General features: G+C 40.6%; 1 protein-coding gene across 2 annotated transcripts in view; it reads left to right on the forward strand.

Annotated features, from left to right (window-relative positions):
* The window catches only part of COL4A5 (collagen type IV alpha 5 chain), a 365,159-nt gene that overhangs the window by 147,734 nt on the left and 202,658 nt on the right, over positions 1–14,767 (forward strand). For both annotated transcript variants that reach the window (XM_080651978.1, XM_080651979.1), the window contains exons 4-8: positions 6,202–6,246; positions 9,900–9,944; positions 10,753–10,815; positions 12,813–12,866; positions 13,972–13,998. In XM_080651978.1, coding sequence (XP_080508104.1) covers positions 6,202–6,246; positions 9,900–9,944; positions 10,753–10,815; positions 12,813–12,866; positions 13,972–13,998 — 234 coding nt within the window. The remainder of the gene's footprint in view (positions 1–6,201; positions 6,247–9,899; positions 9,945–10,752; positions 10,816–12,812; positions 12,867–13,971; positions 13,999–14,767) is intronic.

The raw sequence follows: 14,767 nt of genomic DNA on the forward strand, positions 1-14,767 counted from the left end.
TATACAGGTCCACCTGGCCCAGGCCAGCGGGATGCTTGGCACATTCTCGGATCCCTGCTCAGGGGTGGGAGGTGTGACTGGTGGTAGCACATGTGAGAGGGGACCTCCAGGTGGCCACTCTGGTCCTAGCTACTGGTCCTGGTACTTCCTGGTCCTCAGATCCTTCTTAGTCCTGCCTGCAGCCCTGGTCCCCCTACCTGGCTTAGCCTCCCCTCTCCATCCTGGCCTCAGATGGCCCTCTTGGCTCCTGGGGGCTCTGTCCTCCCCTCCCAGCCTGGAGGTCCCGAGGGGAGGTTATGGCTTCTCAGAGACTCCCCGGTAGCCCTGTCACTCATGTTCACACAGGGGAAGGGGGTGCGTGTGGCAGAAGCACCTGTATAAATGAGGGTGCAGGGGCAAGTCCTCCAGGGTCACTTGGACAGTTTGCTGATGATGCACATCAGGGCTGTGTTCTTGTCCTTGAGGCATTGGTTGTCAGCCTGGAGGTTAGACAGGCCCTTCAGCTCCTCTTTCAGCTCAGCAGCCTTGTGCTCCAGGGCCCTGCACTCAAATCTCTCCAGCTCCAGGAGGGCTGGCGTCTGTGCAAAGGTCTCCTGCCTCTGCGTGTTGCGCTCCAGTTCCACCTTGAGCTGCACCAGCCAGCAGCGTGGTCTCCGTCAGGGCCTCAGGAAATCTCTCATTCTCAACACGCATCTCTGTGTAGAGCTTCCTGAAGCCCCCCTTAGGCTCTTCTGATTTGGGCTGGGGTTCTGGGTTGAGGGCCTGCTGTCACTGGGGTGAAGGGCTGGATTCTGGGCTGATGTCCACTGGCTTCATCTCCTCCACATCCACAGGCCCTCTGTTCTCCTTGCCAACTCTGTGGTACTCCCTGGAGGCCTGTGGTCCCTGTCCCTGCCCATCAGGCGCCTCTACTCTCTGGGCAGGGCCATTAGAATTCTCAACCCCAGGGACTCGGGGCTGCCAGGAAGGGTCCAGGCTCTGTGCAGCCCACTCTTGATTGGGATGGGAGAGTCCGATCAGGGGCAGGCCAGTGGGGGGAGGGGCTGCGAGGTTGGCCAGCCCCATCCCCTGATTGGGCTGGTTCGCTGGCTACAGTGGGTGGCGTCAGTTCACTGGAGCGGGTGCGAGCTGCTGCCACCCATGGGAGGTGGGAGGGAGCCACCACTGCCCACGGTAGCTGGGAGGAGGGACCATGAGGTCAGTAGTTCAGCCCACTTGCCAGTCAATGCCACTTCATGACAACTGGTCGTTTGGTTGTTTCAGTCCTCATGGCCCCTGGCTTTATATATATATGGATTGTATGTGTGGTCCTAGTGTAATCACAAGGGTTTTTTAAATGTATAAGAAGAAGGCAGAAGAAGCAGTGTCAGAGTGACTCAAGTTATAAAGAATCATTCAGCCATTACTGGCTTTGAAGATTTAAACAGGCCATGAGCTGAGGAATGCTGGTGGCTCTAGAACAGGGGTAAGGAACCTTTTTTTCTGCCAAGGGCCATTTGGATATATATAACATCATTCGAGGGCCATACAAAATTATCAACTTAAAAATTAGCCTGTTATACAAATACATATCTATCAACAAATGAATCTAAAAATCGAGTGAATAAAAAATCTGATGAACAGAATAAACGGGTGAATATAATAGAATCAGGGGCATAGAAAGGGAGTGGACTGACAATTCTCGGGGGGAAGTGGGTGTGGGGGGAGGTGCGGGAAGAGACTGGACAAAAATTGAACACCTATGGACGAGGACAATGGGGGGGGGTAAGGGCATGGGGTGGGGTGGGAACCAGGTGGAGGGAAGCTATGGGGAGAAAAAAAGAGGAACAACTGTAATAATCTGAACAATAAAGACTTATTTTAAAAAAATTAGCCTGTTATAATTTGGTCAAACATTTAAGTAACTCACCCCTAATGCTTTGGCAGAGCCAAACCAAATGACTTTGTGGGCCCTATGCGGCCCTCAGGCTGGACATTTCCCACCCCTGCTCTAGAAGTTGGAAAAAAAGATAGGAAATGGATTCTTCCTCTAAAGCCTTCAGAAAGTAACACAGCTCTGCCACTGGAACACCTATCATACTTCTGACTTCCAGAAATGTAAGGTCGTGCTGTTTTAGCTGCAGTGTTTATAGTAATTTATAACAGCAGCATAGGAAACAAATATGCAAGGTAACCTTTTCTCAAAATAAAACTTTTCACAGAAGCCCCACATAAAACAGATAAAAACAGAGCTGTGCTAATTGAAGGAGGGCTGTGTCATGGTGATAGAGGAGGATGGACAGGCCCTTCAGCTCCTCTTTCAGCTCAGCAGCCTTGTGCTCCAGGGCCCTGCACTCAAATCTCTCCAGCTCCAGGAGGGCCGGCCTTTTTATCATATAATAACTTACCTCAGTACTTTCCGTTTCAATAATACTAGTAAATACTTTCTCCTTGGGTATGTAAATTTCTCAATAATCTTCACTAAGGTTCACAAAAAATTTAATTATCTCATTTTATAATAAAAATTGGTGTGAGTTGAGTAGTTTAGAAACTACTTTTGTAAAATAACATGTCCCAGTTTAATAAAAGCTATCTAAAGCTACAGGCAGCGACCTACTAGGTATGAATTCCACTGAAATTCCTGCCTTTGTCGCAGAATAAGGTTTTCTTTATTTAATTTTTGAAGGAAATAATTTTAAAAACTTAGACAAGACTTTATATTTTAAGCAATGTGATTGTAACTATAAATGGGTAAATAGATTAATACATGTGGGGAGCCTCTTTTGCATGGAGTCTATAGCAAAAGTTAGAAAGGAAAGTCTATGGTTCTTTCTTATTCCTTCTTAAGCTCTGCCAGTAGAAAGTGCCTATAAAACAAAGCAGAGGTTTAAAACAGCAAACTGAAGAATAATACATATTTGGACTAAGAGATGATGATACTTATTACCAACATGGCAAACAGATTAACAAAATATAGACACTGCCTAGATTTTCAGCACTTATTTTGTTTAAGCCTAAATGATTCAAGAAATATCTACACCAATATCTCATTTTTGGTTTTTTGAATGATTTATAATTCACTTCACAGGTATAAAGTTTCTTCTATAAGTCAGTAGTTTCCTTACCTACATTAATAAAAGAGAACAATGCTAATTGACCATACCTCCGCTACGCCCACAGCCAATCAGGAGTTATATGCAAATTAAGTCAACAAAGATGGAAGGTAAATTTGCATATTCAAGAGGGGCGGGCTGCACCTGACACCACCTGTGGGGTCCAGTCCACCATGGGGGACCAGGCAGGCCAGGCGGGCTGCACCTGACTCCACCCACTGGGTCGAGGCCGCGATCGGTAACCAGGCAGGCGGGGGGGGGGGGGGTCCAGGCAGCCATCAGGGTCAGGCAGGCCTGGTGGGCAATGCCTGATGCAGCCCACGGGGTCCAGGCAGCCATCGGGGACCGGGCAGGCCTGGCGGGCAGCACCTGACGCCACCCGCGGGGTCCAGGCAGCCATCAGGGTCAGGCAGGCCTGGCAGGCAGCGCCTGATGCCACTTGCGGGGTCCAGGCCGCCATCGGGGACCTGGGTAGGCGGGGGTGGCCAGGGTCTCTGGGATCACTGTCTGCCCTCGGGCCGCCTGTGGACACTGGCGGAGCAGGCCGGGGTTGAACATTTTAATGAAAATGGGATGCCTGTGCCCCGGCCCACCGCGCCCCGTCCCTGGCAAGGAGAGGGCAGTGGGCAGTTAGCAGGCACCAGGGCTTGGAAGGGACTGGGAGCAACCTGCAGGCAAGCTACCAGGAAGAGGTACTGAACCATGATGAAGCAGAGGGCTGGCTGATGGAGGTGCGCAAAGGTGCAGATGAGTCGGCTTTTGCTGGCGCTGAGCTTGAAAAGCGCATCGACAGCCTGATAGACTAAATCGACTTTCTGAAGAAGGTGCATGAAAAGGAGATGGCCAAGCTGCAGGTGCAGATCCAGTATGCTCAGATCTCCGTGGAGATGGACATGTTCTCCAAGTCCGACCTCTCTGCCGCGCTCAAGGACATCTGCGCCCAGTACAAGAAGCTGGTTGCCAAGAACATGCAGAATGCAGAAGAATGGTACAAGAGCTGCTTCACCATGCTGACCGAGAGCAATGCCAAGAACACCAACAGGGTGCGCGCCGCCAAGGAGGAGGTGTCTGAAAGCCGCCGCCTGCTCAAGGCCAAGACCCTGGAGATCAAAGCAAGCCCAGGCATGAACTAAGCTCTGGGAAAGCAGCTGTGAGAGCTCTAGGATAAGCAGAACTCCTATGTTAGTGCTATGCAGGACACAATCAACAAATTAGAAAATGAGTTGAGAACTACAGAGTGAAATGGCATGATATTTAAAAGAATACCAGGACCTCCTCAATGTGGCTTTGGACATTGACATTGCAGCTTATAGGAAACTCTTGGAAGGTGAGGAGACCCAGCTCAGTTTCACCAGCATGGGAAGCATAGCCAGTGGCTACTCCCAGAGTTCCCAGGTCTTTGGTCGACCTGCCTACAGTGGTTTACAGACCAGCTCCTACTTGATGTCCGCTCACTCCTTCCCTTCTTAATACACCGGCCACGTCCAGGAGGAGCAGATCGAGGTGGAGGAGCCATTAAGGCTGCAAAAGCCGAGGAAGCTAAGGATGAACTCCCCTCTGAAGGAGAAGCTGAAGAGGAGGAGGAGGAGAAGGAAGTGGCTGAGGAAGAGGAATGAGAGGAAGAGGAAGAAGGTGCCAAGGAAGAATTTGAGGATGCAAAGGAGGAAGAAGAAGCAGGTGAAGGTGAAGGAGAAGATGCCCAAGAAGCTGAGGATGAGAAGAAAGATGAAGGTGCTGGGGAGGAGGCAAGCAACCAAGAAGAAAGATTGAGCCCCCTTTTCCTTAATTATTAAAGGAATAATCCTCCTGAAACCAGGTCAACCCTGTCACCAACCAAGCAGTTGAGTTCCCGATACTATATGAATTAAGAAGTCAATATATATAACATTCTGAGGTGACTCAGGTTGGACATTAAATGTTGTGCTATGACTTTTCTCCTTATGCAGAGTATCTGTTTGCTTGCAGAGTGGCTTCCTGGCTTGCTGCCAGCCTGTGCATGGTCCATGCTTATGAGTTCAGGATCTATGACAATGTGAATAATTCAGATGTTTACAATAAAAACACATGAATACATGAATTCACTGATGTTAATGTTAAACTTCATGGAACAAATAGTCCTTTGAATCTTTGGTGGTTAGAAATTAAAGACCTCAACTCATGTGCAATAAACAGTAAATAAAGTTACACTGAATGACAAAAAACAAACAAACATTAGGGGCCAGGAAACGTTCAAAGAACTGGGGAACCATTCCCAAATCAGGAAGGGAAGTCACAGGGTGTATATTACTGCTATGAATACAGTATTTCCTACTACTTACAACATATACAATGTAATGTATTAGATGCCTTCCTATTGCATGAAGTATGTATTCTCATAGAGTAATACTGGTACATATGTTATAGTTATGGCAGTATGTCCTATCCTATCTATATTAATAAAAGGGTAATATGCTAATTAGACCATGAGACCTTACAGAAGTCCTTCCAGACAAAGCCATGGTGGCGGGGCCAAGGCAGAGGTGGTTATGGGTGATCAGGCCAGGAGGGGTAGGCAGTTGGGGGTGATCAGGCCAGGAGGGGAGGGCAATTGGGGGTGATCACGCCAGGAGGGGAGGGCAGTTGGGGGTGATCAGGCTGGCGGGGGGGCAGTTGGGGGCCAGCAGGCCGGCAGAGGGGACCATTTGGGGGCAATCAGGCCAGCAGGCAGAGTGGTTAGGGGTGATCAAGCAGGCAGGCAGGTGAGCAGTTAGAAGCCAACAGTCCTGGATTGTGAGGGGGTTGTCCGACTGCCAGTTTAGGCCCAATCCCACAGGGGTCTCAGATTGGAGAGGATGCAGGCCGGCCTGAGAGACACCCCCCCCCCATGCACGAATTTCGTGCACCAGGCCACTAGTCAGTAAATAAAGGCCTTTCTTATTTTTATCATGTAATAACTTACCTCAGTACTTTCCGTTTCAATAATACTAGTAAATACTTTTTCCTTGGGTATGTAAATTTCTCAATAATCTTCACTAAGATTCACAAAAATTTAATTATCTCATTTTATAATAAAAAATGGTTATTTGAGGGCTATTTGAAGGGAAAAACTAAGTATGCTGTATTTTTTCAGGGTGATGATGGAAATCCAGGGCCACCAGGACCAAAAGGGATCAGAGTAAGTGATATGTGCTTGTATGTCAAATATGTTGTTGGTAAAAACAGAGAAAAAGCAAATGAAGTGTTATGAGACAACAGAAGAAAAGACTCACATAGAAATGCAAAAATATTCAGTCTTTAAAAAGTTAAAAGTAAGAGTTGGTATATGTCTACAATTAGCCCTTAGTATTTGGATAGTTATATTTACATATACAGATGTCTATACACACTAATGTAAGAAGATTTTAAAGTAGCTTATGGTTAAAAATCACAAAGTGATTCATTCTAACAAATTGCCAATTCACTTAAAATACTAGTATATATCATACAAATGGTTTAAACCAGAAATTCCCAATCATTGTGATCATCTCAGTCCTCTGGTTTAACAGGGCTGGGCCCTCAGACTGTGTACCCTCCCAGTGTTATCATATACACATACTATAGTTTTGTGTATCTTGAAGAGAATACATGGGAATCAATGGTTTAAACCACTGTGTTAAAGAGTAACTATTTTTTGGAAGAATACAACATTACTTCAATATACTTAAAAACTCATTTCATATTCAGATTTCCTCAATTGTCTCAAAGATGTCTTTTTATAATTGATTTGTTCTAACCAGAATCGAAGCAAATTACATATATTGCATTTGGTTGGTGTATTTATTAAACTTCTTTGCCATGCCATTGGAGAAACTGGGTCATTTGTATTGTACTATGCTCCACATTCTGAAAGTAGCTGATTGTTTATTCATTATGTCATTTAAATTGTTCCTCTGTTCCCCCATATTTTCTGCAAATTGGAGGTTGCCTTGGAAGAAGCACTAGAGAACTTTCTGGGGATACAGAAAGAGCTGTACACTTAAGATTTGTGAATTTTACTCTATGTAAATTATACTGCAAAAAATAAAGGAAACAGAAACATGTACCAATAAAAAAATCCTTGATGTGTTTGTAACCATCAAGTGTGTGGTTCAAAACATTTCTCAGAAGAATTATATATATATCGATCACTTCAATAAAGTTTTGTGACTAGTGAAAAAAATAACACTTTATAGGTCATGCTATGTACTCACTACTCAATTACTTCTTATGGCCCAAATATCTGTCTAATCCCCCTTTTTATGCTAGGTTTAATCAGTGGTCTCAGGATTATGAGCCTGATTCTGCCAACAAAAATGTCCCCATCAGCTTTCACTTAGTGGTTTAGCATCCATCCATGATCATTGTCTAGATCCTTTTTTTTTTCAGAGTTGCAAAGTGATGATTTTAAAAATTCTATTAACCCTTCATTTATTAACTAGAATTCTAATTTATCAGCTGGAATTCTAATAGGGTAATGAGTTGCTATACCAGCAACTTCAAGTGATAATGAAGGAAGGTTTTTTTGAATGTATTATCCTTATATACACATGGAATTTATTAGTTTCAAACAATTGTGCTCATTATTCTTTTATATATATATTTATTTGTTATTGTTTAAAGTATTACATATGTCACCTTTTTCTCCCATTGACCGCCCCCTGTCCACTCCCACCCCTGAGGGCAAGCCCCCACCGCCCCAGTGTCCCTGTCCATTGGTTATGCTAATGTGCATGCATACAAGTCCAAATTATGCTATCATTGGTCTGCGGATGCCCTTTCAAGTTGGTCCCTGTCCTGTTCCCTTTTGACAAAACTCTATTGATCTTTGATAACTTCCTTGCTTTCTGATACAAGACCCTTCAGGCTTATTTTGTACATTTTCTCTCCAGATCTGTAATTGGCCATGTCTCTGATTTCAGGTTCTTTTTAGTGAAAAATGTGATTTAGATATAACAGTCTGAATATTAGGGGTTTTCATTGCTATTGGATTTGTCATTGTTTTAATGTCTTTTCAATGGACAGAATTAGAAAATAGATATTTTTAAGAGAAAAATATCATGCATTCATATTATTCCAATTAAAATTTAAAATAAAAAGGTTTTTGTATACTTATTCTCTCCCTGCCAGCTCTCTCTCCTTAAGGTGAAAATTTTGATTCTAAATGACATTGTACCCTACAATATACCTATGTTCCTATGTTAGTTTCAAATAGTAATTTACAAATTAACAAAATAACAATTTCAATTTTAATGGTGAGAGTAGAATTCTTAAATGCCATTATTTTTCTTTTCCTTCTTTGAATTGACTAATTTCACAGAGGAATTATAGTCAACATATTATGTTTTTAAAGCACTTGAAGTAATTATTTTCTCTATATTGTTATGCCAGCAACTTGATATACATTAAGTTCATTGGTTCAAGTTTGTTTGCAATTTTTAATGATTTCCTTTTACCTCATTTATTTTTTATTTTTTAATATTTTAAACATTTACATTGTTCTATAAGGTAAGGCATAGTCAGGGATGTTCCTTATCCATCCTTGCCATCCCCCCATTCTGTTCCTTCCTTCTCTTTAGATATAATCATTTATATTATTTTTTGTACATCTTTTCATTGTTTAGTATCACTACCCTTCTTATACGATGGTAGCATATTATATATACTATTTACACTTTGCTTCTTTTACTTAATAGTATTGCATCCTGGAGACCACTGTACAGAAATCTTCCTCATTCTTTTTAACAGCTGCATGGTTTTACATTATGTAAATTTACCATAAATTCTTTAGGCATGTTCTTATTGTTTCTAATCTTTAGCTATAATTATGATTATATATTCATTTCTAAAGTTAAGCTATAATGCTTTATTGAATAAACTTGAATTTCATATTTTGTTTCATAATTTCTAGTATTACTTTGGAGTAAACCCTTAGAAATGAGTTGCTTCAAAGGATAAATACTTGAGTACTTTTGCTAGATACTTCCAAATTTCTCTCCATGGCATTTGCATCCCATTAGGAGTATATGAGAATACCTTTTTCCCATACCCTCACTTACAGAGAATATTGTCAAATTTGTATTTTTGATAATCTTTACAGGGGAATTGATTGAAGAATTTTTGGGGTGATCACATTGATAATCTCTGGTGCAGATGTATTTGCCAGTTACCTATCTCTGCTGAATTCAATATCCATCACAAACCTTGGAGAACCACTTTATCTTTTATAAAAGACATTTTCTTCAACTCCTCCTCCTCCTCCTCCTCCTTTTTTTTTTTTTTTTTTTTTTTTTTGTTAATCCTCACCAAGGATATTTTTCCATTGATTTTTAGAGAAAGTGGAATGTAGGGGGAGAGACAGAGAGGGAGAAACATCTATGTGACAGAGACTCAATTGGTTGCCTCCCACGTGTGCCCTGACAGAGGCTGGGGATCGAGCCTGCAACCGAGGTACGTGCCCTTGACCAGAATCGAACCCAGACCCTTCAGTCCTTGGGCTGATGCTCTATCCACTGAGCAAAACCAGCTATAGCTAGAAAAGACATTTCATCCATTAATTTTCCGCCTCTTACTAAGTACAATGAAGACAATGCTCCTTCTAATAGGCGTTTCTTCTGTAGTTTTCTATAGAGACTTTTAACATGTATAGGAGTTTTTTCTATGATGTGTAAAAGAACAGTGAGTGGCAATAATCAGTGAGACACAGTTTATTCATTGCATTTCTAAATGTAATTTTCACAATTCCCTTAGGTAGGTTATTATTTCATTTTTACTAATTGTGATTTGGTTCAAGGAATTTATTTCTTCTTATAGGGTCCTCCTGGACTTCCTGGATTTCCAGGTACACCAGGTCTTCCAGTAAGTACGATTTGGATCTTATTTTTAAATCCCTTAAAAAGAATTATAAGATTTCTTTTTTATGGCTGAATAACATTCCATTGTCTAAATGTACAACAGCATTTTTTTATCTATTCATCTACTGATGGGCACTTGAGCTACTTCCAAATCTTGGCTATTGTAAATAGCACTACAATGAACATAGGGGTGCATGTATTTTTTTCTGATTGATGTTTTGGCTTTCTTTGGATATATTTCCAGAAGTGGGGTCATTGGGTCATAAGACAGTTCCATTTTTAATTTATTGAGGAAACTCTATACTATTTTCCACAGTGGCTGTACCCATCTGCATTCCCACCAACAGTCCACATACTTGCCAAGTCAGAGAAAGACAAATACCACATGATTTCACTTATGTGTGGAATCTAATAAAATAAAAACAATAGAAACATATTCATAAATATGGAGAACATACTGACAGCTGTCAGAGGGGAAGGCATTGGGGGACTGGGTGAAATAGGTGAAGGGATTAAACAAAAAACAACAACATAAAAAATGTCATAAACACTGATGACGGTATGGTGATTTGGTGACTACCAGAAAGAAAGGGAGTAGGGGGAGGTAGAAGAGGGTAAAGGAGGGATAAATGGTAATAGAAGGAAACTGGATTTTGGATGGTGAACGCACAATACAATATACAGATAATGTATTATAGGATTGTATACCTGAAACCTATATAATTTTATTAATCATTGTAACTCTAATAAATCTAACAGTATTTTAAAATAATCTAAGAAATATTATATATCTGTTATATCACTTTTCATAGGGAATGCCAGGCCATGATGGGGCCCCAGGACCTCAAGGTGTCCCTGGATGCAATGGAACCAAGGTGAGATCTCAACTTAAGTTTAGGTAATATAATGGATAATAATAGATTTAAAAATCTAAATAAATCAATATTTAGAATATTGAAGAAGAGATATAATGTTTCATGTCTAGGACATACATAGCTGTGTGTTCTGAGTTAACATTTTCAATAATTTGAAACATCAGTAATGCTTTAAGTTTAAGTATGTGTAAGTAGCTGGGACATTGCATTGAACTGAAGATTACTTACGAAAACCTTTTCTGACTTTAGTGTAATGTAAGATGAAAGTTAAAAAGGAATTAGTATGTGTGTGTGTGTGTGTGTGTGTGTGTGTGTGTGTGTGTATATATATATATATATATATATACACATACTATATACAGTATATATATACACTATATACAGTATATATACACACTAGAGGCACAGTGCATGAAATCATGCATGGGTAGGGTCCCTAGCAGCCTCCGTTCCCCCAGCCACCTGCTGTCGCTGCCACTGGCCCTGCCCCCTGGTCAAACTCCTGGTCAAACTCCCAGTCAAGGTGACAATTTGCATACTAGGCTTTTATTATATAGGATGTTTTCAATATTACATCAGTTGTTAAAATTAATACGTATGAATGAGTGTCATTCATTAGCTTTGCTTTTTAAAAAATTAGGTACAACTTAAGTTTTCCAATAGTTCATGTTTTTAAACTGTTTTCTGCCTTACTTAATAACTTCCTTAAGAAAAAATTGTAAAAATCTTTATGTAATAGAACACATCAATTTTTACTATAAACTATTAGTATGAAACTCTTTTCTGTTAGTGAAAATGATGAGTTTAACAATTTAAAAAGAAATATGAAACATTACATATGATAAACATTTTTTTCCTGACCTGCTTTTCTTGTTTTTAGTCATATCTTGAGCAATAAACAGACCACTGGCCCAAGTTTTAAATTTGAAGACAAAATATTATTTATAATGAGAATACTATGTTATATGATTAAAGGGATAATTTTTTTTTTGTAAAGCAACAACTTAGCAGATTTCATAATTAGTTTGTATTTGAGGCCTCCAATTATATGAACAACAAAATTTTTAAAATGGATTTGTTATGTATACTTTTAGATAAAATGGTTTCTTATATTTCTTACTGTACAACTAATAGAATGAACCCCAGACATGGAACCAGAAAATATCTTGTCTTGTTTTCTGTCTTCTAAATTTAATGTTCAGGCCACTTCCTTTCTCTCTGAGCCTACCTTTTCCATGTGCAAAAAGTGGTGAAGAGAGGGTATTGGACAATAATTAAAGGCACACAGACCAAATAATTTTACTCTTTTAAACCTCTGATAAGGTTGTTTCCAGGATTACTGTGGCATACAGGTATTTGAAAGGAGGGTGCATTGGGGTTCTTCTACAACAACTTTAGCTTTTGTTTTCTAAACCAAATGTCCATAGTAGTACATTACAATAATGAGTAAGAACAAAATTGGTGCCTAGAAAACATAATGACCTGCAATTTCTAGAACTATTGCTATCATTGTCCTCTTGGTGATATTAATGGCATTCTTACCATATTTTTCTCTTAGCAATAAATAAATAAATAAATAAATAAATAAATAAATAAATAATATTTTGCAATAAAAGAAAATACAATAAGACAGTTAAAATAAGAATCTATAGAATACATGGGCAGGAAATTGGGGCAAATCATTAACTATTAAATGTGATTATGGCCAGGAATCTGGTGTGATTGTCTCAAAATGGATTTGTCAGAATAAAATAACAGAAGATCGTTTGTCTTTATTTTTTTATTGGGATTATTGAATAGGGATAAAAGTATCTTAGACGTTTGACATAATCTGGATAGTTGATACTGAAATGATTGGAAAGTGAAGGCTAATGAATTTTTGGCAATCTGATATGTTTTAAAATGGCTTTTACAGAAATCTTTTCAATAAATCATTGTTTGCTGGTGTAGCTATGCTTTCTTTCTTGTTCCTCATGCTCTTTCTTTTTAACTCCTAGGGAGAACGTGGATTTCCAGGCAGTCCCGGTTTTCCTGGTTTACAGGGTCCTCCAGTAAGTTATAAAATTTGGGATTGTAATGAACACAGGAATTGACAGAAGAAGCAGGAGTGCAGAAAGTGAGCTTGGTGCATTCATGTGGAACAACAATAAATTTTAAAGTAGTAAGCTAGAAAAGGTTTTTTAAAAACCAAAGTTTGTAGTATAGCTCTGTGCTGGGTGAAAGCAAGGATTCTGTTATTTAATACAGGGTGGGGTAAAAGTAGGTTTATAGTTGTGAGTATGTGAAACACAGAGTTAATTCTTGTGTGTTTTTTTTTAATTTTAATTATTGTATTATTTTCCATACGAACAGCTGTGAATCTACTTTTTTCCACCCTATATAAATGTCATCTCTAAGTATCCTAAGATACATTGTACTCAGAATGACCCTATAGTCATCTATTCAATTTGGACTCTATTTGGAAAGCATTACACTCATCTATAATAATAAAAGTATAACATGCTAATTAGATCAGACAGCCGAACGACCTTACGAACGTCATTCTGGATGTTCTTCCAGACAAAGCTGCAGTGGCGGGGGCCGAGGCAGAAGTGGTTAGGAATGATCAGGCAGGCAGGCAAGCACTTAGGGGCATCAGGCAGGCAGGCAGAGGCACTTAGGGGCAATCAGGCAGGCAGGCGAGCAGTTAGGGGCATCAGGCAGGCAGGCAGAGTGGTTAGGGGCAATCAGGCAGGCGAGTGGTTAGGGGGATCAGGCAGGCAGGCAGGCAGAGGTGGTTAGGGAAGATCAGGCAGTCAGGCAAGTGGTTAGGGGCGATCAGTCAGGGAGGCAAGTGATTAGGGGTGATCAGGCAGGCAGACAAGTAGTTAGGGGTTATCAGGCAGGCAGGCAGAGTGGTTAGGGGCGATCAGGCAGGCCAGCTGTTAGGAGCCAGTGGTCCCAGATTGTGAGAAGGATGTCCAACTGCCAGTTTAGGCCCAATCCCACAGGGATCCCTACAGGATCAGGCCTAAACCGGCAGTCAGACATCCCCCGAGGGGTCCCGGATTGCGTGAGGGTTCAGGCTGGGCTGAGGGACCCCCCTATCCCATGCATGAATTCCGTGCACTGGGCCTCTAGTATATATATAACAATATATTTTATTTTTAATAATAGGGACCTCCTGGGATTCCAGGTATGAAGGTAAGCATCTCATGTTGGGAAGGAAAACATTTTGAATAAAATATTTGGAAAGCCTGCAACTTCAATCCGATAACGTCACTGACTTCTGTCTTAAAAATGTATGCTTCTAGAAGTTGGGCAGTTACATACTTACAAGCTCTCCTGAAGCAGTCTCCTTTGTTCCTGTGGATTTAATTACCTCCTATATACTGATACACTTATAAATATGTATATCAGACTCAAATTTCTTTTCTGATACCTTTAGTCCTCATTACATTTTTATACAATTGACTACCTGCTCTCTCAAGAAACTCATTTCCCCTGTATTCTGTGACACTACCCTTCCCTGATTCTTATAATCTGAATCTCTGTGCATTCAGTAGTGTTGTGTGCAAGCTCATACTATCCTACCCAGCGGGTATTAGGGCACAGTCTGACTCTCTCTTCTCTTATATGCCTAGCAATATTATTAATGCTCATTGTATTTTTACTATTTAGTTACTGAATACCTACATTTATATCACTAAAACAGACTTTTCTTCTGATCTAGATGCCTCCCTGACATCTCTACTCAAATATTTCTCAGACATTCAAATTAACAAGTTCAAAGTTAACACAGCCCAAAATAAACCTGTTCTTTTCTCTGGCTTCTCCATCTCTAAAATTTGCATCACTATATATTATGTACACTATTATATAAGCCCCAAAACTTACATTTTTTACTTCTTCACATACCTCTACCCCCTCATTTCATTATATCACTAAATACTGTGAGTTTTGCCTATAAAAT

Source organism: Plecotus auritus (genome assembly GCF_963455305.1).
Source record: "Plecotus auritus genome assembly, chromosome: X".
NCBI classification, from domain to species: domain Eukaryota; kingdom Metazoa; phylum Chordata; class Mammalia; order Chiroptera; family Vespertilionidae; genus Plecotus; species Plecotus auritus.